Source organism: Cervus canadensis, chromosome 31 (assembly GCF_019320065.1).
Source record: "Cervus canadensis isolate Bull #8, Minnesota chromosome 31, ASM1932006v1, whole genome shotgun sequence".
NCBI classification, from domain to species: Eukaryota; Metazoa; Chordata; class Mammalia; order Artiodactyla; family Cervidae; genus Cervus; species Cervus canadensis.
In genome coordinates, this window is record NC_057416.1 from 12,730,844 (window position 1) to 12,758,158 (window position 27,315).

At 48.1% G+C, this 27,315-nt stretch overlaps 1 protein-coding gene across 6 annotated transcripts in view; it reads right to left on the minus strand.

Annotated features, from left to right (window-relative positions):
* Window positions 1-685: 685 nt before the first annotated feature.
* Window positions 686-27,315, minus strand: part of DCTD (dCMP deaminase) — a 117,165-nt gene continuing 90,535 nt past the window's right edge. For 2 of the 6 annotated variants that reach the window (XM_043454334.1, XM_043454335.1), the window contains 5 exons: window positions 24,033-24,147; window positions 23,545-23,680; window positions 5,647-5,763; window positions 4,222-4,318; window positions 686-1,956 (listed from right to left, as the gene is read on the minus strand). In XM_043454334.1, coding sequence (XP_043310269.1) covers window positions 1,878-1,956; window positions 4,222-4,318; window positions 5,647-5,763; window positions 23,545-23,680; window positions 24,033-24,140 — 537 coding nt within the window. In that variant the 5' untranslated portion in view covers window positions 24,141-24,147 and the 3' untranslated portion in view covers window positions 686-1,877. Of the gene's footprint in view, window positions 1,957-4,221; window positions 4,319-5,646; window positions 5,764-23,544; window positions 23,681-24,032; window positions 24,148-25,978; window positions 26,357-26,377; window positions 26,482-26,581; window positions 26,601-27,315 lie in introns of those variants that run through there. The other 4 variants (XM_043454337.1, XM_043454338.1, XM_043454336.1 and 1 more) reach the window with 4 other exon arrangements.

Sequence of the window (27,315 nt, forward strand, 5' to 3'; positions counted from 1 at the left end):
AGATCCTCCAGGCAAGAACACTGGAGTGGGTTGCCGTGCCCTCCTCCAGGGGATCTCCCCAACCCAGGGATCGAACCCATGCCTCTTACATCTCCTTGCCTTGACAGGCGGGTTCTTTACCACTGACACCATCCTTGCCAAGAGGGCTCACAACTCATTTACAGCAACATAAAAATCTTAACCTAATTGTCCATCTTTAACTATCTGTACTGATTTTTTTGTCTACATACTTTTTGTTTCATGCATTTTACAGCAGAGGGCGAGGGTTCGGAAGAGATAATAGAAGAAAAAAAAAAAGAAAACTGAGGAAAGTAAAGGAGATTTAAAGAAAGAATGCGATACGGGAACAGCAGGAAAAGCCAGACTGGAGACTGGAGGATTCTGGAATGGAGGAGGCCCTGGGACTGGTCAGCTGGCTGAGATGACCTGTCGGCAGCTGCACCTGAGACGGGGGCGGGGCGTGCTGGGGGACAGACGGGGAAGAGAGCCGGCCTGGGCATCTTCAGTTTCTGGTCCATGGAGACGCATCACCCATCAGCCCCCGGGGAAGGCACACGGCATTGGTGCTTCAATCTGTTCTCTGAGCATGAAAATACATGCAGTGTGCTTCACAGACAACCCGGAGATGACAGAAACGGAGTCGATCACATCATTATAATATAAAAATGAACATACCTCGGCGTGGTGGATTCTAATACGATTTTAATAACGTTGACAAGGAGCCAAATTACAAATGCCCCAGAATTTGGCGTACAGAACCTCAGAGACAAAATAAAAACTCATAAGAGGAGAGTCTTTTTAAACGATCACAATCTTTAGGATGAAGAAACCATTTTCTCGACGAAGGTACTGAGCACATTTACTAAGAATTAAATGAGATTAAAGACAAGGTGCACTGTGACCCGTTCCCCAAACGGCGGTGATTAGGAAGGCGAGAGTCGGGCCGATGATGAAGGCAGGGCGCCAGGCGCACATTCGAGCTCGCGTCACCAACAGACCTGGACGAAACGGAAACCTGCTCCCGTTTCACTGATGGGCGAGGAGGGCAGCCTTGGAAATGAACCGCGGTGGTACACGGGGCAGCAGTGTGTGCCCGCCCCTCCATCCACACAACCCCTCACCCCGCAGGGCGTGGACCAGGGCGAGGCAGGGAGACAGGCGGCCTCCTCCAGGAGCAACTCGTTACTCAGAGACGCTAAGGCAAGAGCTCCGCGTCCCCCACAAACCAAGAGTGAGGAGCTGGAACAACAGGGGTCCCCAGCCCCTAGAGGGACAGGGTGCCACCACCCCGGGGGTGGCAGGACCGCAGAAGTGGAGAAAGAAGCCCCCGCCTCAGCGACACTCATCACCCGTCAGGATGAAGGTGCACCCCCTCCAGGACTTCTGGGTTGGGGGGGGTCCCCTCAACTCTCCAGAGCACATGCCTAAATGCTACGGTTCTATGGGGCTCTCTCTTCCCTGCGAGGGCATCACATAGTTTGCTTCATTTGGGCCAGATGTTCAGGTCAGGGTGTCTGCTCATCTCGGAAGGAACACAACAGCAGTTATTTGTTTCTTGCCAGCACACGTGGTGTTGAAGAGGGGGGGTGAAACAGTGGAGGACACACGGCTGACCCCCTTCTGCAGAGCCACCGGTGAACCAGGAGACAGGATGGGGGCGGCACCTTTACTTTAAACCCTAAATCAAGAGTTTCAACAGATGCAGATTCCATGAGACAGGAGGGTGAGTCGGGAAGACTTGAGGTTTTATACTCTTTAGATGTCGACTTTGGCCGTCCCGGTTATTAAAAAGTTACGTGTAACTTCAAGATGAGACGCATTAGCAGCTTCTTAGAAGAGGATAATCCCAATCTTCGGGAGATTTAATGAGATGGCGCTCACTGCAGCTTCTGATTCGGCCTGCTGTTAATTGAATCAAAGTCAATGACAATCTGGCTGCACTTTGGTGTGAATTTCCTAAAGGTAAGAAACAAAACATAGAAAGACATTATCCAGTGAAGACTTAGAGCCATTTGTTTACTTTGGCTTAACCTACATTTTCTGCAGGGAGGGGAAAAAAAAAAATTCCCTGGGACTCACTTGATATTTTGTCTCTATAGGAGCCAATTAGAGTGTACCATACGGAGAGAAACAGGGACAGGAAAAGACTAAAGACAAAAAAAGATGCATGGGGTGGCTTGGTTTGTGTGTTCGTCAGCTGGCTGAGTTCATGAATTACTGAGGAATCAGAGGATTTCTAACAACTTAGCTGCACGGCATGACATCCGATGACTAGTTTCCCCACCAGATTTATCTTATTGTTTAGGAACTTTCTGCAGCCAACCTGCAATCGCTCTAAAGCAAAAAAAAAAAAAAAAAGAGTACATTTTCTTTTGCTCTTGTGCATAGCCAAAGTCAGCCAGCTCTAATGAAGAGATTTTAAAAATCATGTTCTATAAATGCAGAAGTAAAATAAACTCATGGTTTTTTTTTTACTCATTAATGTATCTTCTCAAAAAGGTAAAAAGAACATACTTGAGGGCTAAACATATTCTTAAAAAAATCAGTAAACAGTAACTATCTAATTATTGTTGTTTAGTCGCTAAGTCGTATCTGATTCTTTTGCAACCCCATGGACTATAGCCCGCCAGGCTCCTCTGTCCAAGGAATTCTCCAGGCAAGAATACTGAAGAGGGTTGCCATTTTCTTCTCCAGGGGATGTTCTCATCCCAGGGATCAAACCTGTGTCTCCCGCACTGGCAGGCAGATTCTTTGCTGCTGCTGATTTAGTTGCTTTAGTCATGTCCAACTGTGCGACCCCATGGACTATGGCCCACCAGGCTCCTCTGTCCATGGCATTCTCCAGGCAAGATACTGGAGTGGGCTGCCATGCCCTCCTCCAGGGGATCTTCCCAACCCAGTTAGATTCTTTACTACTTGTAAATAATTTGTGTCTCATAGGCACAATAGTCCAAGAGATTCATTACATATAACCTATATCCCTAAAGAATCCAAAAGGCTAGCCATGTTACCAATTATAAGGACCCCAGTTGTGGACCACAGATATATAAAGGAACATCTTCAAGAGTTTTCAGTCTAAAAGAAGTTTCTACCAGAAACCAAAAGTGGTTGGACTAACTTGCAAGTAACATGTACCTCCCAATATCTGCATAGCAAAGAAAGGCATACAAATCTCAACAACTTTAAATCCCAACTTAAACTATTACTGTAAAAAGAATTCCCAGTGTTCCAACCTAGCAGGTTACTTTCACCTTAAATTTTTTATGCCAGAGTTGTTATGTTACATCTGCAAAATTCAGAAAGGTTTAATGCTAATATAATAAAAACATGTGAATTTTAAAATTTCTCACTACCAGAATAATTAGTTCAAGCCCTGGGAAGCCATTAATATTAAAGTGTAATCATTACACAGTCTTCCAATACTTCTGTCACGACCCATTAAAATAGACCCTGAGGATAATCTTTAGAGCTGTAACTCATCGTATTTAAAAAGATGCTTCCTGTATGCAGACAAAACTCTAACCCCAAAAGAGACACATACCCCTATGTTCACAGCAGTGCTATTCACAACAGGCAGTACATGGGGACAACCTGAATGTCCATCAAGAAAGGAATGAATAAAGAAGATGGGGTAGACATACACGATGGAATACTACTAAGCCACAAAAAAGAATGACATGATGTTACATGGATGCAACTAGAGATCATCCAACTATGTGAAGCAAGTCAGAAAAGAGAAAAACAAATATCATATGATATCACTTACACATGCTACCTAAACTATGACACAGATATCCATGAAAGAGAAACAGATCCACAAACATAGACAACAGTCTTGTAGTTGCCAAGGGGGATGGCACTGGGGGAGAGACAGCCTGGGAGGTTGGGTTAGCAGATATAAGCTTTTATATATGGAACGGATAAACAACAAGGTCCTACTGCGTGGCACAGAGAACCATATTCAGCATCCTATGATAAACCATAAGGGAATATTAAAGAAAAGAATGTGTGTATATAGATATGCATAACTAAATCACTTTGCTGTACAGCGGATATTAGCACAGCATTGTAAGTCAACTACGCTTCAGTTAAAAAAATAAAAGATGCCCCCAAGTGTGGCAGTCAGGCCTCCCAGGCAGAAATTAAACATCAGACAAGGTCCAACGTGCAGTCTTCATCAGGCTCTTCCCGGTACCTTCTCCCCCAGCGTCTCCCACTCACCTGAAGGAGACCCCGGCCATTTCAAACATGAGCCTTGCAGCTGTGGTCTCATTGCTGTCGTGGTATTTATCAGACATGAAAATGACTTCTTTTATACCTTCAAAGGCAACGATGGAAGAAATCTCATTATGGGCACGCAGAGACACTGCAACAGGCATGCAGACAGGAGCCCCGGGCGAGTCTGGCGAGCCACGCTTCCTGAGTGGACCCGCACGCACCATCCGGTTACTGACACCTGTGTCTGCTGCTTTCAAATACAGCCTCGGATGGATTAGATGTCATCTGCCCTCCAGTCTTTATGGATTTTTTTTTTAATAAATGCAAAATGAAAACATGTCAAATAGTCAAGCCTTGATCCGATTAACAAATTTTCTTTACTGCAGGCAATTGAATATTCTTTTTTCACAACTTAACTCAAGAGGCTAGTGGGGGTGGAAGAGAAGGCTGACACAATCAGAGATGAGGACCAGCGTGCTGCCAAGTAAGACTCTGCAGACCAGTTCAAGCCAGCAGACCAGTCCAAGGCAAAGGGCCCACCTGGTTTCCTTCCCTGTCTCACCGGGCACTTCGAGTATAAGGGGCAAGAGTCTGGAGGGCATGTGACACGTCACCTGCTCAAGGGACACCGGAAGCGGCTCTTCCCACGCACCCGCCGTCACCTCTGTGCTTGAGGATGGCGAGGAAAACTCACAGAGGACGGTGCACGCCAGTGAGGAAGCCCACGACATTCCTTAACAGAGACTCTAGATCCTGAACCCCCCAGACCCCTTCTGCTCAGAGATCCACGGGCTTGTGATAAACAGCCCCGTTAAAGCACACATCTGGCTAACATGATAAGTCTTTAAATCTCAAGCCGAGAGCTTTATGGAGATAAAGTGTAGCTGAATCTGAGATGTGACAGTTTGAAAAAGGTGAAATATTCAGCACACAATGGTACAGATTTATGGTAACCATAACATGGGAAAAACCTGAAGTTGGACCATTTGAGTCTTAACGACGTTTATATGTAGAAAGATGTTTAGGTCCCAAGCATCTACCACATATTAGAGACAAATTAAAATTTCATATAGAGACTCCCAGCTGACCTTGTTTCTGACAGAAGTTCACTTCTCTCCCTCCCCCTAATCTATGCACAATATGTCAGAAAATGGTAACCTGACAGTAATTATATGCAATGCCTGTGTTGTTTTTCGGCAGCTTGCAGTTTAAGAAGTTGCAAACTAAATTAAAAACATGCTAAGAATCACAGAGGATGCAATTAGTCTTAGAATACCTGGCACCGTTCAAAAACAAAACACGGGAAATACCTTGCAAAGTTGATAGTGCAATTAATTTAGATCGAAACAATGGTGATTTAAGATCAAACACATCTGCGTTGAGCAGGCAGAGATGCAAACGCGACAAATGGGACGGCCCGGGTCCTACCTGCCTGGATGATGAGCTTAGCACATTCATTACACGGGAACAAGGCGACATACATGCTACAGCCTTTCACGTCTGCTGAGTTTTTGTTCATAATGGCATTCAGCTCCGCGTGGCACACTGCGGATTGGAAGGAGAAAGAAAAACTTAAGACGGCACGCTCACAAGGAACTTGCTGATGGTGTTGAGGCATCCCACTCGCCCCTCTGAAATAACACAGACGACACTCGATTTTTCAAAACCTGATTAGAGACGGAAAGCACTGAAAAACGAGCGCCACGTGGGCTGACGGGATGGCGATGAGCAGTGAAAACCGTTGACCGCAGCAGCTCTGGGCCTGTGGGCACCCAGAGCAGCCAGGAGGGGCCAAGGTCAAGTGTCTTCACCCACCCCACGCAGAGCAGGAGCTCACGGCTCCAAGAGACCCTGGGGATGGAACTGCCAGCATCATTTGTGTGTTGATAAGCACACGTGGGGATACTTGCCGGAGCCATTAAAAGGGCAAAGAGCAATTTTAAGAGCAAGAGAATCAGGAAGTAAAACTAAGCATTTCTGTCCCCAGGGATCTGCTGCCCCATATGGTTCTCAGTCCACACACCCTCAAGAAAAAGATCAGCGGATAACCAGCAGTTTGTCACCTGAACGAAAAACATCCATCCACTTAACGACCATGGAACGTCGAGTTCTTGCTATACAGGTCAGTGACCCCAATCCGTGATCTAAGGGCATCCCCAGGCTTGACTGAGTCCAGGGTTTAGGAGGCCCCCTCCTCTCCTGTCCTGTACCTGTTGCAGCCCACCCAACTCCCCAGCTACGTGATGAGCTCTTCCCATCACCTAACCCACAGGGCTTAGCAGAATTCACCACTGCAGTCTTCACGCCAGAATCCTCGGCCTGCTTTGTCAGGCTGCTGTATTGCTTTCTAATAACATCACTTAGGTTTCTGGCTGCATTATCTAAAATTCTTCTCCTTCTGGTTGTGATTTGCAGACTTGCCTGCCCACTGGAATCCCCCAGGGAGGACACACCCACGTCTGTGTCCCACACCTGGACACTGTGATGGTCTGGGCTTTGGAATTTTTGAGATTCTCTCTGCAGACACGTTGAGGAAGCATTGCCTTAAATAATCCTCTCGTATCTGCAGGTGGACCTAACACATTCCAGGCACACCAGTGCTAGATAAATGTTTGCTGAATGAATTACCATCCGGCCCTGGTTCAAATCATACAAAACTCCTAATTCTTAATATGGGGCCTTCCAAGGTCTCCCCCTGCATCTCCAACTCATCCACCTTCTGCCCCGAGCACCTTCTTCCAGGAGCCCTGAGGCTGTAAAACTAAGAATGCTGCTTACCAGTCGGTTCTACAAGATCAGGTCAGCAGCCGCTGGAGTCACTGACCTGCCGTGCGCCCTGAAAGGAACTCAGGACAGAGCACAGGCGCAGGCAGTCTGCTCTGGGAAAGCAGGCAGCGCAGGCCCTCAGACAGTCAGAGACATCTCTCGGGAAAAAATCAGGTACCGATTCCAAGAAAATATTTTGATGAACCCGGATTCATGAATCTTCCCATACTTCAGTTCAGTTCATTTCAGTTCAGTTCAGTTAATTTCAGCTCAGTCGTGTCCCTCTTTGCGACCCCATGGACTGCAGCATGCCAGGCCTCCCTGTCCATCACCAACTCCCGGAGTTTACTCAAACTCTTGTCCATTGAGTTGGTGATGCCATCCAGCCATCTCATCCTCTGTCGTCTGCTTCTCCTCCTGCCCTCAATCTTTTCCAGCATCAGGGTCTTTTCCAATGAGTCAGGTCTTCGAATGAGCGGCCAAAGTATTGGAGTTTCAGCTTCAGCATCAGTCCTTCCAATAAATATTCAGGACTTAGGAAAGCACTAAACTCATTAACTGAGATACCTGTTCCTCATGACTGGCTTATACCGTATGCTGATGGCACAAACTCCTTAGCCAAAATCACGTATACCCAGACCTCCTTCGCTACCTCTTCAGAGCTGCTCCTCAACCTACCTGAGAGGCTGAATCCTGGGCTACAGTCCTCAGTAAGACCCTGAATAAGATTCAACTCACAGCTCTTACATTCTGTGTTTTTCTCTCAGCCAACAAGGCCTTAAAACAAGAGAGGCCTGAACTCACGGCTCTCGTGTATTTGAGCCAGGGCATGCTCGTTCAGTCAGTGCACTTTTTTTTTTAAATCAGTGCACTTTTACTGAGAGTCCACTCTGGTGGCTCAGACAAGACACAGACCCCGCTCCACTTCCTCCCCAGGCCTCCCGTTTTCGGGGGACATCCTCAGTGTCCCTGCAAACCCTGCAGCATCTCTGCAATGCTGCAGGCAGAAAGCTGGCCAGGGGCCTCTCGGGAGATGTTGAGGGGCACTCATTTTAGCCTATGAATACCACGATTTAGCCGCGTGTGGAAATGAACAGTCTCTGGCATTGTTAAGAAAATCTAAAGGGGCAAAAAAAAAAAGGCTGTGCTTCATCAGATCACAGCCGGTCAGAGAACAATCCTGGCTGACTGCAGAGGGACGGGAGCCTGGCTCCCCGAGGCTCTGTGCTGAAAACCCCGGGGTGGGGGGACACTCAGGGCTCTCAGGGCATCGGCCTGGGAGGGGCCCCCTTAGCCCCATTTCCCTCCTGGGTGACCAAGATGTTCCCAAGCTGGTATTAACACTTTTCAGTGTTAAAAACAATTAGATGCAATTGTTTCTTTTACTTCCCCCTTGAGGGCAGAGCCCAGTCTTTCAGGTTCTCCGGTAACTCCCCTAGAGCCCAATGTTATGCCATGAACATAATGGGTGTTAAATATTTACTGAATGAATAAAGGAGAGAGTTCAGATTCCAATTATTGATGGGGACGTTGGGGAAAATACAGAAGGTCCTCTTAAATTCAAATATCAAAAATATGCTTTCCCCTCTAATGACTATTTTTTGATGGCGCTGGTATTAATATTCAGGACTGCAGTTTCTGAATCTGTTAGGAAACACTAGGATATGGTCTTCTTTTGCCTCTCTTAGAAACAGTCACGTTGAAACTACCTTCTTCTAATTCTTTGGAGGCAGTCTGGGGCAAAATTTGACATTATGTCTGGACTCATTAATGAAAATTATCACATGAAACAGATTCTCTTGGGCGGCATCCGACATCCCTGTATCAAGGGTAGTTTATAGAAGTAACACACAGGACTATAAAACAGACTTCCTGTTTCTTAACTACAAAAATCACAGAATGGAGAATACAGAGCTTCTTGTTAGAGAAACAAGAGGTCTCCCGGGCATTTAAGCGGCTAAGTGCTGGGCACACGTGAGTAAGGAACAAGTCACAATCCACCATCCTGCGTGTTCAAAACCAGACAAGACAAAAATGAACCCCACGCGTCCCACCCACGCTTCACTGCCCTTGCTCACCCATGCACCACTCCAATTCCAGATGCATCCAACACCCGCCCCAGCCACTGAACTCTAACACCTGCTTCTCCAGCCTGCATCTGAGGGTTGAGGGGAGAAGCCCCCCATCCCCGCTCCCGGAAGTGCCTGACACTCAGGGGCCCCCCTGTGCTGTCAGCCTGGGTCCCCGGGTCTGAAAGTCTCCAGGCCTGGCTGACCTCTCAGCTCCGCCGCCTCCAGGCTCAGTGGCCCGGACCCTCTCTTCCCCTCCAAAACTGCCCTGGCAAAGTTAAGGAAGTTCCTAAAAACGATTCTGGGTATAACCTTTATTTGCTGGGTTGCCATGTAAAAAGTTTAAGAAATACTAGTTCATGGAAACCTGTTGACCTCTGTAACGTAGTGCATGCATACAGTTCAGTTCAGTTGCTCAGTCATGTCTGACTCTTTGTGACCCCATGGACTGCAGCACGCCAGGCTTCCCTGTCCATCACCAACTCCCAGAGCTTGCTCAAACTCGTCCACGAGTCGGTGATGCCATCCAACCATCTCATCCTCTGTCGTCCCCTTCTCCCTGCTGCCTTCAATCTTTCCCAGCACCAGGGTCTTTTCAAATGAGTCAGTTCTTCGCATCAGGTGGCCAAAGTGGAGTTTCAGTTTCAGCATCAGTCCTTCCAAAGAATATTCAGGACTGATTTCCTTTAGGATTGACTGGTTGGATCTCTTTGCAGTCCAAGGGACATGTATATAACCAACTATTTAAAAAAAAAAACCAAAAGCTAAGCCCTAGTGTATAGTACCTGCCGATTCCTGTGGTACAAATACTCCCCCAGGGCCAATTCCAAGCTCCCAATGTGATTATTGTTTGGGAGAGATGCATAGGGGAGGCTGCGCCTACACCCCACCAGGCAGCCTCCTGCTTACCTGAATCCAGTCCCTTTCTGGCTGCAGTCTCCGGGTTCCCTGCTCCCCTGGCCCCTGATTCTCGATCCCTCGCCACACCCCCCACCAGCCCCCTCAGCAGCACCAGAACCCGTCTCTGTGGGCCTCTGCCCTGCTCTCAGGTTTCTGGGCATTTCCCAAGGTGCAAGCCTGCTCTTTGGTTTTCCTCCCACAATGGTCGACTTTGAGAATTCATCCATTCATAGATTCTCGGGAGAGCAGATCTACTTGCAAAACCCTGAAATCTGCATTTCTAACCCCAATTTCCCATATTCTCCGCGGGCTTCTTCTTTGGGGGGCGGGTTGGGGGGCTGAGTCCACTATGATAAACACTCTGCAGATATCTGATGGCACTGTTAAAGGATGCCTTTATCTTTTTGAGTGTTAGCGATTTTATGATGTAGCTTAGGAAGAGCTTCAGCTGGAACTACAAACAGGCCTGAGCACAAAAACCAAGCAAGGAGGATGGTTCTGCTATTGATCTCAAGATGAGCCTGGTCTCCACATTCACTGCACGAATCAGGACGAAGTATTCCAAAGAGACACAAAGTGTCTAGGAAGTATTCAGAAGACAGTTAAATTGTTACACACACACAAGAAGACTCATTTTCTGTTTACCCAGAATTACTCACCTATGGCTGAGCAATAAGCAAAAGAAGTCTCCAAATACTACATGTGTATTCGTTAAGTACAAAGAGTGACACAGAAACCTTCAATGATTCTCAACACTGTTAAAAAGGAAAAGAATCAAATGCTGGAAATATCAGATTGATGCTTCCAAAAGTTCTTGATTGCTAGAAGGAGAACCTCTGTTTCAGGTAATTATAAGACAATTCATAAGCTTTGGTCTTTTTTCTTTTATATTACTGACTGTCAGAATTCAGAACGCATTAACCTTGGCCCACGGAGAAGAGACTGTATAATTAGAAAACTGTATTTTTCAAATTCCTTCTTACTAGGGCTTGATTAATCCTTACTGTCTCGTGTAGGCGTTTCTCTGGAAGTTTGACAAATTAACAGGATATATTCCATCCTTCGCTAGATTTAAGAGACTCAACATTTTATAGATTTAACTTTCATCTCTTTTGATGTAAGACTAATACAATATCTATTTTAGACAGTAGCATTCTTAAGGTTTACTTAAATAGGTCTTCAAAAAAAAAAAAGAAGAAGCCTCAGAATAAAGGCTAAACAACTGCTAATCGCTCCACAAATAATTTAATAATGTGATTCTAGCCCAAACCAATCATCACGTGGCTGCTAGGACGTGAGGGGAGCTACCGGGGCCTGATACAATTTGGGGTCAGGAAAATGGAAGTTTCTATTCCAGTTAAACTCTCCAGGTTATTTAAGATTCCTTCTCATTAGTAGTACAAGATTTTACTTGAAGAAAATGACTTTCGAGGGCCTGAGGGCTATTCTGCCGAGGCTGACCTAGAAAGCGGGACAGGATGGTGAGCAAGCCGTGTTGGGGCGAGGGGAAGGTCCAGACGCAGGGCACCTGTTGGACTCGGCCTGGCCCACCCCGCCTTCTGCCAGCGCTGCCCAGGCTGCACTGGACAGGCCTCGGCGTCTCTGGGGACACTCCTGCGCCCCTGACTGATGGCCGTGACGTTTCTTGGGGTGGGGAGGCCACCCGGGTTCAAAGTAGGAACAGTTTATCTCCCTGCTGAGACAGGGGGTCAGGATTCGGAGCCAAGAAGGGTGTGCTCGGGGCTGGAAATAGGTGAAAGCTTCACCCTTCAATTAATAACTGACACAAAACGGGTGCCAGAGTCCAAGGTTGATGCGTGCATTTAAAAAAACAACTCAACGTTAATTCTTTCAAGATACTCCGCTTCTTTTTCTTCTGATGATGGAGCTTTTTTGGCATTCCTTCTGGAAAGCAGGGTCTGTGATTTTACTGCTGGCGTCATACAGGGAAGCGAGGGGTTCACCTGGGTCGATCTCTTGGAGCATGAGCACCCGGTACCCACCTCAGACACCTGATGGGGGGCTTCTGCTGAGGGGTGGGGTGTGTGTCCACTCCTCCAACAGATCCATGCAGGGGCCCGCTTCCCTGCTTCAGGAGTTAAGACGGAATTTCAACTACCTATTTCTTAATTATTGAAGGATATCCTGACAGCGCTTCATCCATCACCACCAGCCTCCAAAGGACCCGTCCTTCAAGTCAGTAATTGAACAGCATGGGAGCCTCCAAAGTGAAGCCCTCCCTCGGACAGGTTCACTCTGCTGTATTTAAAACGGAGCACCAAGGACCTACTGGATAGCACAGGGAACTCTGCTCAATGTGATGTAGCAGCCTGGATGGGAGGGGAGTTTAGGGGAGAGTGGATACCTGTGTATGTATGGCTGAGTCCCTTCTCGGGCCACCTGAAACCATCACAACATTGCTCATCGGCTATACTCCAATACAAAACAAAAAGTAAAAAACAAAAACAAAAAGTGGATCCCTCCCTGCCTGACCACCCCCCCGGCACCCCCACAAAGGTTATAAACTGTCCATCATCCCCCAAATCCACAGCAAACATCACTACAATTTGGCCTTCAACAACATCACTCCTCATCACTCTTGTGTCTCATCTCCCGTCAGTGAAGTTCCCACATCTGCAAAGCAGTGATTGGATTCGTTATCAGAGTTTTAAAGGACTGGAGGTTAAGGTGGATAGGGGAAGGGGAGAACCAACTTAGAAACCCGCAGTTACATTGCTCTCTAGAAGAAGACTCTTCCCCCCACCCGGACCAGAGTTCTATGACCCTCTGCATCCTGTGAAGCGCAGCCTCCTGGCCTATGAAACTGAAAGAAAAGGACCCGCCTCTGAGACCCGCTACGCGTGCAGCCCCAAAGGTGGACTTGGTAAACATCGGGGCCTGCTGACCCCTCCTGAGACCCTGTGGCCCCCAGCTGCCCAGCGGGGTGGGCAGGAGGGGAGACATCTCTTCCCCCTCCATCCCCTGCCCTGGTCCCCGTCCCCTGCCCCCTTCCTCTTGCTGAGGCTGCTGGCGAGCAGCGCAGGGCACCCAGGGGAGCCACTTAGCCCCAGTGGTAGTGCTTAGGGCTAAAGAGACTTCTGACTGCGGTGTTTCCATTACTGATAACACAGCCCCCGGAACTCTAATTACGCTGCCTCCCTGTGTGCTAAGGGCACACAATCAGGTCAGAGGGAGGAGGAGCGGGAAACACTACATTTCACCGCAGGGCGAGCCAGGCCCAGCTCCCTTCCCACCATGCACCTGCGATGCAGACACGTCTGATGCTGAAAAGGTACCCAAGCGGCGCAGGGGGGAGGGGGACGCACACCACCATTGGACAGCGTCCGGTGTGAACACACAGTCAAGCTCCCCGCTCCCCTCCAGGGCTAACAGCTTTTAAGGGTGAACTGGGACCGACCAGTGGGCACTGGGCCAGGAGTCAGGATGTGGGTTGTAACTGACCCCAGCTCCATCAGGCACGCCTCCTCAGGTGACATGCCGACCCCGACTCGGCAGGAGGAAACGGGGCTGAACTGATAATTCAGGATTCCCGGGTGAGACCCAAGCTCCTGTCCCGGCCCCACACTTCCCCGGCAGCTCTCAGCACTTCCCGACGCCCCTCCCAACACAACCACCCCCCTTCCTCCTCCCCCGTATCCGTGCCACTCCTGCGCCTCCTCCTTCCTCTTTCTGCCACGGACCTGCCCCATCCTTCACCAAAATCAGCAATTGATCGCCGTTGTTGAACAACAATTTGTTGTTGAACAACAACAAATCGCTGTTGTTCAGTTGCTCAGTCATGTCCGACTCTTTGCGACCCCATGGACTGCAGCACTCCAGGCCTCTCTGTCCACCACAAACTCCCAGAGTTTACTCAAACTCATGTCCATTGAGTCGGTGATGCCATCCAACCATCTCATCCTCTGTTGTCCCCTTCTCCTCCGCCTTCAGTATTTCCCAGCATCGGAGTCTTTTCAAATGAGTCAGCTCTTCACAGCAAGTGGCAAAAGTATTGGAGTTTCAGCATCAGCATCACTCCTTCCAATGAATATTCAGGACTGATCTCCTTTAGGATGGACTGGTTGGCTCTCCTTGCAGTCCAAGGGACTCTCAAGAGTCTTCTCCACCACCACAGTTCAAAAAAGCATCAATTCTTCAGCGCTCAGCTTTCTTTAGAGTCCAACTCTCACATCCGTACATGACTGCTGGAAAAACCATTACAGCCTAGACTATATGGACCTTTGTTGGCAGAGTGATGTCTATTTTTTAATACACTGTCTAGATTAGTCATAGTTTTTCTTCCAAGGAGCGAGCATCTTTTAATTTCATAGCTGCAGGCACTGTCCACAGTGATTTTGGAGCCCAAGAAAATCACGTTCCCCACTGTAACTCCAGGAACCGAAGGTCAGCTGTCACGGGCTCTGTCCCCACACGACGTCCTCCCCCCATCACTAAGCGATGAGCTTGGGGACCGGCCCTCTCACATCCCTCATCAATCTCTCTCTCTCCTGGAGTATTTCCATCTGCAAGCAACTATGTGATGCAAAAACAGACAGACAGACACCAGACGCTGCCCTTGGTCAGACAACATAAACCTCTCCCTCACCGACCCCCCCGCCCCCCAAATGGCTGTCATCCTGCTCTCTTCCCAGACATCTCAAAACCGGATCATCGTCCGCTCTGCCCACTGCCTCACCTCCGGGGCGTCCTTCACTTGCCTCCAGTGTACCTTCAGCCCTCCCCGCTGCCAGGAGCTGCTCTCTGCAGTGAGGGCGTGACCCCCGTGGTGCTGAACCACACGGGCATTTTCCCACCTCCCTGGACCTCTCAGCAGCCTTTACTTGGCCACCCCTTGCTCCTTCTGGAAACATGCTCTGCATGCTCCCTAAAGCACAGTCCTTCCCTGCAGCCCCGTCCGCGTCCATCAGCCTCTGCACCCGTGGCTCTCAGGGACACGGCCAGGGCCTGGCCTCTGCGTCCTCTCCCAGAGTCACCTCACCCATCCCCATGAAGTCACCCCAGGCCAACAGGCCACGCGGACATCACCCCCTGCTTCTCACACCCAGCCTACAGACCTCACACCCTCCCTCGGAGCTCCCACAGACGCCTCCAACCTCAGGGCTTCAGATTTCCCTCGCTCTGACCCCAGACCTAGGTCCTCGGACTAGAGCTCTTCCCATCCCCCAGCACCTGCCACCATCCCATCCTTACCTGATGGGGCCCAATGAATCCTTCAGACCTCCAGGTAACGCTCACTTCCTCAAAAAGAACATTCAGCAACATCTGTTTATCCCAGTCCCGTCCACCTGCTCTACTACTAGTCTGCGAGCTCCTTGAACACAGACACCATGGGCATTATTTACTGCTGTTGAGTGCCTAGCATAGAATATGTATCATAGATGTCCCATGAGTATTTGCTGAGTAAATGAATGACTACAGGTGAACATACTCGGGAAACCATCATGTATTATAAAATGCAGTTACAATTTTTAAAAAAGGAAGCAAGATGCCTCAAGAACTCAGCAACAGACCACTCAACGTGATACAAGAATAGAGGGCTCATTAGTATTTATTTCAACTTCTAAAAAGTTATAATTCACTTGCAGAAGGAAAAAGGACACGGAGGAATTCTGCTTCTCTTTCCCACCTAAACTGAAAATTAATGGCATTTTGAACAAAGTCTTTTAATTGCAGAATTTAAAAATTTATGCTCGGTTATCTTATTCAATATTTTAAAGTTACTATGGCATCTATCATTTGAAAGAAGCACAGAGATGAGATTTACACCTCCACTAACTGTCCAGGACCTGTGCATCAGAGGGTAGACGACATGAGCAGAGAGAAGATGGGCATGTTCTAATCCCCAAATTCTCCATTTATCATGGGATTTCCTGAAGCCGGGCCAGTATCCATGTTTCAATAAACACCACCAGATGGACTGACTCACAGAGGATTCCCCAGTCCTTTCTTTCTATTTGGTCTTAGAATCACCTCTTGACTAAGCATGTCTCCTCTCTTCATATATTTTCTTGTACTTCCAGATGGGCTGGAGTAGGAAATGACAAACCACTCCAGTATTCTTGCCTGGAGAATTCCATGGACAGAGGAGCCTGGCAGGCTACAGTCCATGGGGTCACAGAGTCAGACACGACTGAGCGACTCAAGCATGCACGCCCACGTGGGGTCTTCTTCATTGCTGTCCGCCAACCTTTTTTCATCTGTTTGTGGATGAAACACTCTTCAAGTGTCCCCTCCTGCCTGTGTATACCGTCTCCATCTGGTTTATACATCTCAGAACTGGAGCAGATTTGAATTGCTGGAAGGAGGGGAAGGTATAAAGCCTGTTCTCTATTAATTTGTCCACACGCACAGATGCGTATTCCTTCTGTGTCGCTGCCATCAGCAGCCGTTTGCTGTAGCTCTCACCCCAGATGCTTCCAGAATGCCTTTTAAAAAAACCCCTAAGCAGAGAAACTGCACCCTGATTGAATACAATCGAAGCTATATGGTTTAATTTTTTCCAGAGAAGCCTAGAACTGGTGGAGTCCTCAGTAATCCCTTATTTCATAAAGACATTGGGACATGAAAGTCAAGTCGTGTATCTGACAGCCCCACAGTCCCTGGGTTTACACACAGCACACCTGGAGCCCAGACCCTTGATGGTCAGTCTGGGAGGATTCTCTCATTTGAATCTGGTAATTGTCATCTTAAGCTCTGCGCAGCTTTTCTTAGCCAGTATGCATATTAAAGATGTGCACAGTCCTATCCAAATATAAGACAACAGTCCCTTAAGAAGCAGAAGCAAAAAACAATATAAATATTTGCAAAAGTCTCTAGGAACCAAATTTTGGTGTGTATTTCTGGGAGAAAATATGTATCAAATACAGCATTAACACAGCTTATGAAAGATGGAGTCTTGATGGGAAAAAAAAAAAAAAAAACTCAAAACAAAACCTTAACAATTTGGGCCGGTTTCAGAACAGATCAAACAAAATTAGCACAAGTGACACAGAATAGATCGATAAAGACCCCAAGGTTCATCGGAGTCAGCTGCTCCCTGTCAGCACACTGCCTGGTAACACAGAGTTTCTAAGCAAAAGCTTATCAATGTAGAGAATTAAAGAAGTTATATTTATCATTCAGATAATTAATGGGCTGACATACTTGACACAACCTAAACGAGGCTGAATGTGGCCCTGAAGTTTTATAGAGGCTATTAATCTCTCAGCAAACCTTTTATTTAGAGACAGTACAAACTTCAGCCTGCTTCCTGGTCATCAATTTGGAAATCACTAACCTTGAGTTATTTTAAGTTTTATTATAAACTTCCATAAAGTAAACAGACTCTTTATAAGTAAAGGCCAATATGTGTATTTTCATGGGGAGGTTTGATCCCATAGATGAGCATTCCATCTGTTCCTACATTGCCTCTACAGAAGGAGGTTTTAGTAAACATTGTTACTATACATCCTTTCTAGATACTCATGGTGAAATAGTAATCTCCTGCTCTTTGAAAATAATTAGCCCTGAATCTATAGATTAAAATGAGACTTCCCTGGCAGTCCTGTGGTTTAGACTTAGCCTTCCACTGCAGGGAGTTGCAGGTTCAATCCCTAGTCGAGGAGCTGAGATCTCACAGAAAACATAAAAACAGAAGCACTATTGCAACAAATTGTATGTAACAAATTCAATAAAGACTTTAAAAATGGCCCACATCAAAAAACTTTTAATAAATGTACAGATAAAAGTCAAATAAATGTATAAAATCATGATTTGTTCTTTCCTAAAGACTGTTTATAAACATTTATATCTGAAAATGAAATACACTTATGTTAAGCTGGTTAAATTTCAGGGGAAGCCTCATACATAAGCCGTTGTGTTTCCCTGTTTGTCTAAGACAGTACATAGTTGAAACCCAAGTTTGCCCCTCTTTTCATAAGAACAATCTCCTTTATTTTTTTTACTGTAAACTTGCTCCAAGGTTTTCCATTGATTACACTAGTTATTTTGTACAAAGTCCCTAATTAGACCCACTGTCAGGATAGAAGTGCCGAATGGCCGGGGGCAGGGAGGTTGGGGGCTGCCACCAGTGAAATTAGAATTCTGCAGGAAAAGAAACAGCAAGTCATCAAATCCATGGATCTGCCTAACAGAACCAGAGGGCATTCAATTTCAACCAGCTGAGGGAACAAATTTGATCTTAATTACTAAGAAGCTCTTACAAGTTGTGAGGAAGCCATAGCTTAAGAAGGATCAGCCTCCTAAGTTCTTGATAAATTAGTTTCTCAAGACTAACCTTTTGGATGCCAAAGAAATATATCACGTGCGTGGCAGTCAGGAAAATGTCAGTGTTCAAGGGAGTAAGGTAAACGGCTAAGGAAATCACGAAAACGACATCTATGCATGCTTAACGATATGCTAAATCTGAAAAATAAAGATTACATTTAAATATAAAATTGAAAGAACTGCCACATACTGGCAAAACTGTTTCAAACTGCCATGTTCAACTCTTGCCTTAATTAATTCCAGCACTTTCCTTCCCAGCATTATACCCTTTTTAGAGTTTTTCTGCAGAAATATGAACTGACTCTGGAAAAAGCCCCACGTCGCCATGTTTAGCTGATGCATCAGAGAAAAGGGCTACCACCCTCTTGGGACATCAAGACTATGGTCCCCCCCCAAAAGAAAAAGACTATGGTCCCTTCCATGATGAAAAGGGCAAAGCAACAGGGAAAGCAATTCCAGCTTCGTGATTGACCGGGATGGAAGAGAAGGCCAAGCAAAGACATGTGCTTCCCCATGAATCCCTTCTCCAGTGGGAACCAGCATGGCAGGAAAACCCAGGCAAGCTTGATATGCATGGGGAGCTCCTTTACAAACATGAAGTTTAACAACAGCTCCTAAGAAAGAAAGAAGTTGATTTCACGCCAACACTCGGTCTGTAAACCATGTCATCAAAATCGCTTATGAAAACCCACAGAAAGAGCGATCTCTGCATTACCATGAGTATTTCACCTCCATTTTATAAAATTGGTATTTTGATTAAATGTGCTTCACTCTGATGAATTCCACAAAGAGAAACGAATGGAAAATGTCAGCTGAATTCTTCATCCTGGGGTTAGCAACCACCCCCTCATGAAAATCAAAGCCTCCGAAAGGTTTTTACCTGGTAAATTAGATAAATCTGCTCCTTCCTGGGTTTTGTTTTGTTTTTTTCCATTGTCATTCATGTGAAAAGGTGTCACTATAATAATGCTGATTTCTTCCTAACACTGTTAACTGACATCATACTATCTTTTGGATTTTTCGGGAAAGAGATGAGATAAAAGGCAGTTTCCTTGGCAGGGGGAATTTTCATTTTCCATATTAATACTACATTATCATCAAATCGTTTCCTGAAGTTTTGATCCTAAGCCCAGAAGAACAGAAACACCCTTTAAAAATGCCTCTCCAGAGACCTGGGCCAGAAGAAGCCCCGTCTTCATATTCTGACACACGTATTCTGTGCTTACCTCCTGTCCACAAAGTGTCAATCAAGACGAGTGACTTCCAAATTTACAGCAATAATAAGGAGGATTATTAAGTTGTATAATTTACTGGTAAACTCAAACTTACACAATTCCCAAGCTCCCCTCTGGAGCACTGTGAAGGCAGGCCAGGTGTACATGGCTTTCTACCCTGTCCTAGGTACAGGCCACCACCACGTGAGCATTCCACCTCTGGCGGGTCGTTTCATGGAAATCTCTATTTGTTCAAGTGCATGGTGAGAAGACGAAAATGGGAGGCCCACTGTGCTGCGATCCACCCGTTTCAGCAAAGCTGAGCGCCTGTGCCTCCCTGCGGGAAGCAGAGCGCCAGCCCAGAATCAGATGATGTCACCCGCCTGTGCGGCACTATATTAGTTACTTAGCATCTCTGGGCCTTCAGGTTCCTAACCATGGATGATGTGGGCAGCTTAGACCCCGTGGGCATGAACCCCAAGGCACCAGTGAGGTTCTTCCAGGGGTACAGGACCACAGACTGGCAAACAGACATTCAGCACTCACCCACACTTTTTCCAAACATGTACAAATGCTGTTCAATAAAGTTCAGGTTAATGCAAAGTGTTACTGATAAACAACTCTTTGTCAACATGGACTTTCTAACTCAAAAGACACTACTAAAAAGTATGACCTCACTTATATATGGAATCGAAAAAATAAAAACAAGGTCACAGGTACACAGAACAGATGGATGGTTGCCAGAGACGGGAGATGGGGCAGAGAAACAGGCAAAGGGGGTCAAAGGTACAAACTTTCAGTTACAAAGTAAGTCCTGAGACTGTGATGTACAGCACGGTGACTGCAGTTAATACTACTGGACTGCGAAACTGAAAGTTGCTAAAAGAGTAGATAAGTACTCATCATAAGGAAAAATAATTTTCTGTAAACATTATCAAATATCAGTATGTATGAATCATCATGTCATATACTTGCAACTAATGTGTATATGTCAATTATACCTCGACTTTTTTAAAAAGATACTAATAGTTTAACTAGCATTATATAGCGGTCCTGGAAGTTCTTTTGACATTTAAAAGCAGGTCCCCTATAATCAGTTGTTGTTGTTCAGTTGCTGAGTCGTGTCTGACTCTTTGTGACCCTGTGGAATGCAGCATGCCAGGCTCCTCTGTGCTTCACTACATAATCAGAAGAAACTAGGAAATCAGTGGTCTAGAATCTAGATCATCTCTACAGCTCCTTTATAGGGATGGAGACATCGTCCATCCGTCCTGAAATAGCAGTCCATCCACCAGGTTAAGCCCACACAATTTCAGACATTGTCACTTACTTTGTCATTAATTTTTTAAAGTCATAAAATGGAAAAAAAGAATCTGCAATTTAGTCAATTATCACCAAACATTTCTATTACATCCAAGGCTACCTAAACATTTACTTCTCTGTGGCCTGAAAACCCTTAAGAAGACGGGAACTGAGTGTACGGTTTCCAGCCAGTCATAGTTACTTAGACTTAAAGCCCATCTCCGCCTGTATTATGATGGTAGTAATACTAAATGCCTCTTAAAAACCATTTAATACCTTCTCCGACTTTTATGGTACATCAAATTACAAGCTCGCTCTCCTGAAAGAAAACGGTCTACATTCTAACACAGCTCCATGTAAAAATGAATAATTGATAAGTTAGGGGCAAAGAGCTTTGAAAACCTAGAGGTATCATATGAATAGTAAAAAATAATGCAGACAGACAACCGGTGGGGAGTTTCAACTCAGCAATCATTCAATAAAAAGCAATCGGAGAAGCTGGGCAAATGCCTGCATGGGTTCTCTTCTTTCCAATTCCTTCTGGAAAGGAGCTCTGAACTTGGACAAAAGGCAAGTGTCTCAGAACAAACACAATCAGCTACTGGAGAGGTTCTGGAAGTGGGGAGTCGGGGGCAGGGGGCGGTAAGTGTGTTGCAAAGCCTCGGGCTTTCTAGGTCACTGCCAGAAATGTGCCTGGGGCTCTGGGTGATTGAACGAGGCACAGGTTCCACTGGGAGAACCCATGAGGTTGCTCATAGTTTAACTAGCATTATATGGGGGTCCTGGAAGTTCTTTTGACATTTAAAAGTGGGTCCCATATAATCAGTTGTTGTTGTTCAGTTGCTGAGTCGTGTCTGACTTTGTGACCCTGCGGACTGCAGCATGCCAGGCTCCTCTGTGCTTCACTACATAATCAGAAGAACTAGGAAATCAGTGGTCTAGAATCTAGATCATCTCTACAGCTCCTTTATAGGGATGGACACATCATCTATCCGTCCTGAAATAGCAGTCCGTCCACCAGGTCAAGCCCACACAATTCCAGACACTGTCACTTATTTTGTCATTAATTTTTTAAAGTCATAAAATGGAAAAAAAGAATCTGCATCTTAGGAAGTAACTGAGCTTACCGTGAGGAAGCTGAGCTCCTGAGTAACTGAGTCAGTAACCCACAAGGACCCCTCTACACCCATGTGACCACTGGCATCTCTTGGTGTAACCAGCCTCAGCACCAGACGCCTCCCAAGAACCCCTCTATCGGGAATTCAGCACCAGGACCCACAGCCCACTGTCCTGACTCCGTGAATAAGGGCTGGGGTACTCACACCCTTCAGAGCCTACTCTGAATTTACTGACTCATTTCTGTGGTCTTTATATGGGACCTTGGACTGCCCCGTGAGAAATCGCCTTCGCATGTGCCTACAAGCAACGAACCATTTCCCTTCTTTCTTACTGAAAGCACAAAGAATCAAAAGCAAGAAGACCAAAAGTTTCTAAAACATGTAGGCCCATCTTTCCTGCACTTCACTCCTCTCAGCTGAGGCGGAGAAGGCAGTTTTACCCTCTTTTCCCGGGATCCTGCCCTTTCTACTCCTCCTGGATGGGGAGTGAAATGGACTAGCCCGACTATGAAACCCCCTGCAGTACCAAACTGTCTGATTCCCTGAGAACCCAGAATGCTCCGTAGTTCTCCCCAGTCTCATTCCTCAATTCCTTCGCCACCTCCGGGCATGTTTTTCTTCTTTTTCTGTCAAAGACAAAGTCACTGCCCTGAAGCAGCTTAGATGAAAGTTATGGGGCTTATTTAACATGATTAAGGTCCAGGAACATGAGTAAAAACTACATAAATTCAGCTAAACGGAGACTTGGAGCTCTTTGTGAGGAAAAACTCCAGAGGAAAACCTCACAGGCAAGAGCCAACTTTAAATGAGAGGGTTCACATCACACCTGAGCTCACTGCCTGCCTGAGCTCGTTTCCTACAAGCACATCTTTCCCACTCGGATGGCCTCCATCTACGTGACTCCCAGCAGAGGCGGTCTGTTCATAAACACAGGTCCATGCCTTAAAAGAAATTCAGCAGCATATGAAGCCCAAGGCGCCTCTTCCCAGCATTAGCTGCATATTCTCTAGGGAATTCAAGGGAAAAAAGGAGGCTTGCTGGGCCCTCCCAGCTTATCTCTGAAAGGAGTCTCCCTGGGGCTTAGATGGGCCACAAGCATCCTTCCCTAATTTAACGATAAAAACCAGAGATGGCCAGGCCCAGGGTTGGCTCCAGGCATCTAGCTTGTGGTCTGACCCCCGTCCACCCTGGCAGTGCAGCGCCCCAGAAAACAGGAGAAGGTGACTGCGTCACCCCTCGACCGACGCCCAGTTCACAGCCTGCGTCCTGCTTCCCAGAGCCTGAGCCAGAGGTCCTCGGTAAGTGGAAATACATGCTGCTCCTCACCAGAGCGAAGCCCAGGCTGGTGCTTAGTTAACTGGCTCTGTTCACGAGTCGCCAAGACACAAAATGCAGGGGCCACCGTGCCCACTTCACAGTCGCCGCCCCCAGGGCTGCAGCCCTCTGCAGAGAAGCCCGCCATCAGCAGCGTTGCCCAGCCCAGCCACCGCCATGCCACCACTCCTTGGCTCTCTTTGGAATTTAAAGGAAGGGGGTGGGAAGCTGAGCTAGTTCAACAGGACTTATTTTCTTAAATGGAAAAGAAGACGATGCTTTCTGACCGTCCATGGTGTGTAAGCCCTCACTGAGGCCCTGCCACCCGAGCAGGACAGACCACACAACGTGCCCTACCGTAAGGGTACTTGGTATCCAGGATGTTCTCCGCTGTCCTCCTCCAAGGCAAGAGGTCATCGCTGCACCCATTTGGCATCCCGTTGTACCCAATGCCCACGATTTTGTTTTCTGCATTCACGATGCAGGCACCAACCTGCGGGGAAACACACCCAAAGGCCTGATGACTTCGAGGGGCCCATCTGCCACTGCAGAGGCAGCCAATGAGACCAGAGGCCTGCAGAGCTCCCAAATGGGCAGGCCGCCTCTGGAGGGGCCGAGAGCTCTGTCTCCTTGGGGTACGAGAGACAGTGAACAGGGGCGTGTGACAATTTACTCTCTCACAGGAAAATGTGAGCAGGCAGGAATGCTGTGCAAAAGACAGCAGATTGACTCTGCTTTTCTAAGTTGGCAGGGGTCCACGGAGCCTCTTCCTTTTGTAATCTGCTCACTTGTGGGCATCTCCGTGTCTGCCAGTGTCCAAACATTCTCCTGCAGAACTCACTTACCTGGGAATTTGGATCTTTGCTCCGCTGTGCTGATAAGAAGGCCACCGCCATGAAATACTCAGGCCATTCAAGATAGTCATCACGTTTTCTGCAGGGAACTTCGCTCATGCTGGGTCTAGAAGGCAAACACACAACAAAACAGCAGTCGACAAACACATTTTGGTCAATCTGCTTTCCAATTCGACCCAAGCACATGTCAGCTTTGGCTCTCCAAACTCAAAACAATTTCAATCGACATTTATCAATCAGACATCACAGCACATTAACCCTGGACATTCTGTGGTCTTAAGAAAAAAAAAAAAAAAATTAAGTTATCAAAAGTTTGCCTGTGTGGCTGCACCTTCCCAGATATTATACCTATTTACTAATTTCTCATAGGATTTTTTTTTTTTTGCAAGTTACTACACATGTCTGACCTACGAATCATTCTCATCTTTCACCTCTCTCCTTTATCAAATGATGTCAGCACAACAGGTCAGGGGAAAAGAAAACATTTTTTGACCATCTCATCTACCCTGCATGCATGCTAAGTCACTCCAGTTGTGTCCGACTCTTCGTGACTCTATGGACTGTAACCTGCCAGGCTCCTCTGTCCATGGGGATTCTCTATGCAAGAACACCAGTGGGTTATCATTTCCTTCTCCAGGGGATCTTCCCAACCCAGGGATCAAACCCATGTCTCTTATGTCTCCTGCATTGGCAGGCACGTTTCTTACCAAGAGGGCCACCCGGGAAGCCTGATCTACCCTAATCTATTTCAGATACTCTTAAAGGTTGTACACGTCAACTCAATGAAGCCTCCTTCTGAGTTAAGGTAACTCACACCCCTCTTACAGAGACTCAAAGAACTTAGGTATCTCGCCCTAAACCAGGTGGGATTACTATCCACGCCAGAAGGATTCCATGTGACTTCGTCCTAGCTGTGATATTCATGTGTCCCTTTCCGTTCCCTTAGTTTCCCCAGCTGGGACAGAAATTATCCACCCTGAGTATTGACTCAAACGAAGAGAAACTATTTAGACTCTTGCTATGACTATGGCAAGATTTCAGTAACATTGGGCTACACTCAGGAGAAGGAACTAACTGTCTCCACAACGGGGACAGGGCCCCTGAAATGGGCTAAAACTGCCAGTTAGGGAGAGGGGCCCTTTCAAGGGAGGGGAAACAAAAGCAAAGAAGCAGAGCAACACAGGAACCAACTCTCAGTGAATCTGGAGAAAGCCTAAACATCTGGGCTTAAGAAAGGTGAGAATTTCCCAGCAGCTCCGCTTGGGATCCAGCTGTGATGCTTACAGCTAGGAGCAGTGCCAGAGGGTGCCTACAACTGGGTACCATCCACTGGGAACCATCTGATTTGTTGTTGTTTAGTCGCCAGTCTGGAGAAGGAAATAGCAACCCACTCCAGTACCCCTGCCTAAAGAATTGGGTGGACAGAGGAGCCTGGTGGGCTGCCGTCTACCAGACGGCAGAGTCGGACATGACTGAAACAACTTAGTATGCATGCATGCATCGGAGAAGGAAATGGCAACCCACTCCAGTATTCTTGCCTGGAGAATCCCAGGGACGGGGGAGCCTGGTGGGCTGCCGTCTATGGGGTCGCACAGAGTCGGACACGACTGGAACGACTTAGCAACAACAGCAGCAGTCGCTAGGCGCTCGGTCACCTCCGACTCTTTGCGACCTCGCGGGCTGCAGGGCCCCAGGCTCCTCTGTCCATGGAGTTTCCCAGGCAAGAACACTGGAGCGGGTTGCCATTTCCTTCTCCAGGGGATCTTCCCCACCCAGGGATCGAACCCGTGTCTCCTGCTTTACCACTGAGCCACCGGGGACGTCCCCGAACTGGTTCATTCAAAGTTTAAGGGTTAGCATCCAAACTCGCTGCGGGGACCCCAGGATGAGTGCTTGCCAAACAGGAAGGCGAAGACGGGAAGGAGAGGGGAACTTACTACCCGGTTCGGTTTACCGCTCGCCGCCGGTACAGAAGCACAGGAAGACCCCAGGTCCGGAGAGATGCCGCTGTCAACCGGCAGGGTCACCACCCGCCTCCTCCCGCCCGGGTCTCGGGCCGGAGCCCGCCGCCCCGCCGCACACGTGGCCGCTGGAAGTGACTTCCAGAGCCCCCGCCCCCGGGGCCCCAGCGCGCGCCCTCGGCTCCCGCGGCGGGGAGAAGGCGTCTCCGAGGCCGCGGGGGCCGCCGCGAAAGGCACCGACCGCCGCCGACCCGGCGCGCGTTCCCCCGGCAGCCGGTGTAACCGGGAGGGGGCGTCCCCGAGGCTCCGCGCGCCCCGGCCGCGCCACGTGGCCCGCACCGCCGCCCCCGCGCCCCCTCCGGCCCCGCCCGCAACCTGCAGGCCAGCGCCCGTCCCCGGCGTCCCGCCGCCGCCGCCGCCGTCCCGCCGCGCGCCGGGGAGGAAGTCGGCCGAGGGGGCGGGCCTGCCGCGCGGCCGGAAGGCGGCGGAGGCCCAGGCGGGCGCGCGGCCGGGGAGGGGTCTCGGGTGGGGTCGCGGGCGCCTCCGCGTCCCGCCGCGCTGGGAGCCCGGCCAGCCCACCGGAAGGTCCGGCCTGCAGCCTCCGGGCCCGGCGCGGGAACGACTCCTCCCGGGGCCCCTGTGCCCGCTTTGTTGTGGGGGGTGTGGTTTGGGGTGCGCCGTGACTTTGATCGGCTGGCGGCGACCTGCGCGGTCGCCCCGCCGCCCTGGGTCGTCCCGAGGGACCGCCTGCAGCCGCTCCCCCCCGGGCTCCGACTCCAAGATAACCCCTGCTTTTTTTCGGATCTCTGGATCTGAGGCTAGTTTTTGTTGTTGATGTGCAGGTTTGGGGTGTTTCCCCACCACCACCGCTTGGATCTACCATCAGCTACTTAAAGATCTCGCTGTAAAAGACCCGAAAGAGTCTATAGCAATCAAACCGAAAGGGCTAGGAAGAAAGAACTGGTTTTGGCCTCTGGAGTGGGCCTGCGGTGTCGCCGTAGCAGAAGGGTTCGTCTGAGGCAGCGCACAGAAGCTCTGCCTCGAGGCACAAATGCCTCGAAGCTGTATTTGCATAGGCGCTTTGCTTGGCCAGCTTCCAGTTCCTACTCAAATTGTGTGGAAGGGCCCGACACGTGTGCTGAACTACCCCCTTTACGGGCCCCAGCCCTGTCCACACCCCCTCCTGCTATTCCCCATAAGGTTTGCTGGCTATAAAATTGTGCGTATTTTGTTACAATTGTTAAAAAGATCAGCAACACACAGTACAGGTCAATAGGAAAGCCCTTGGGTGACATTTCTGAAGTCATATGCTC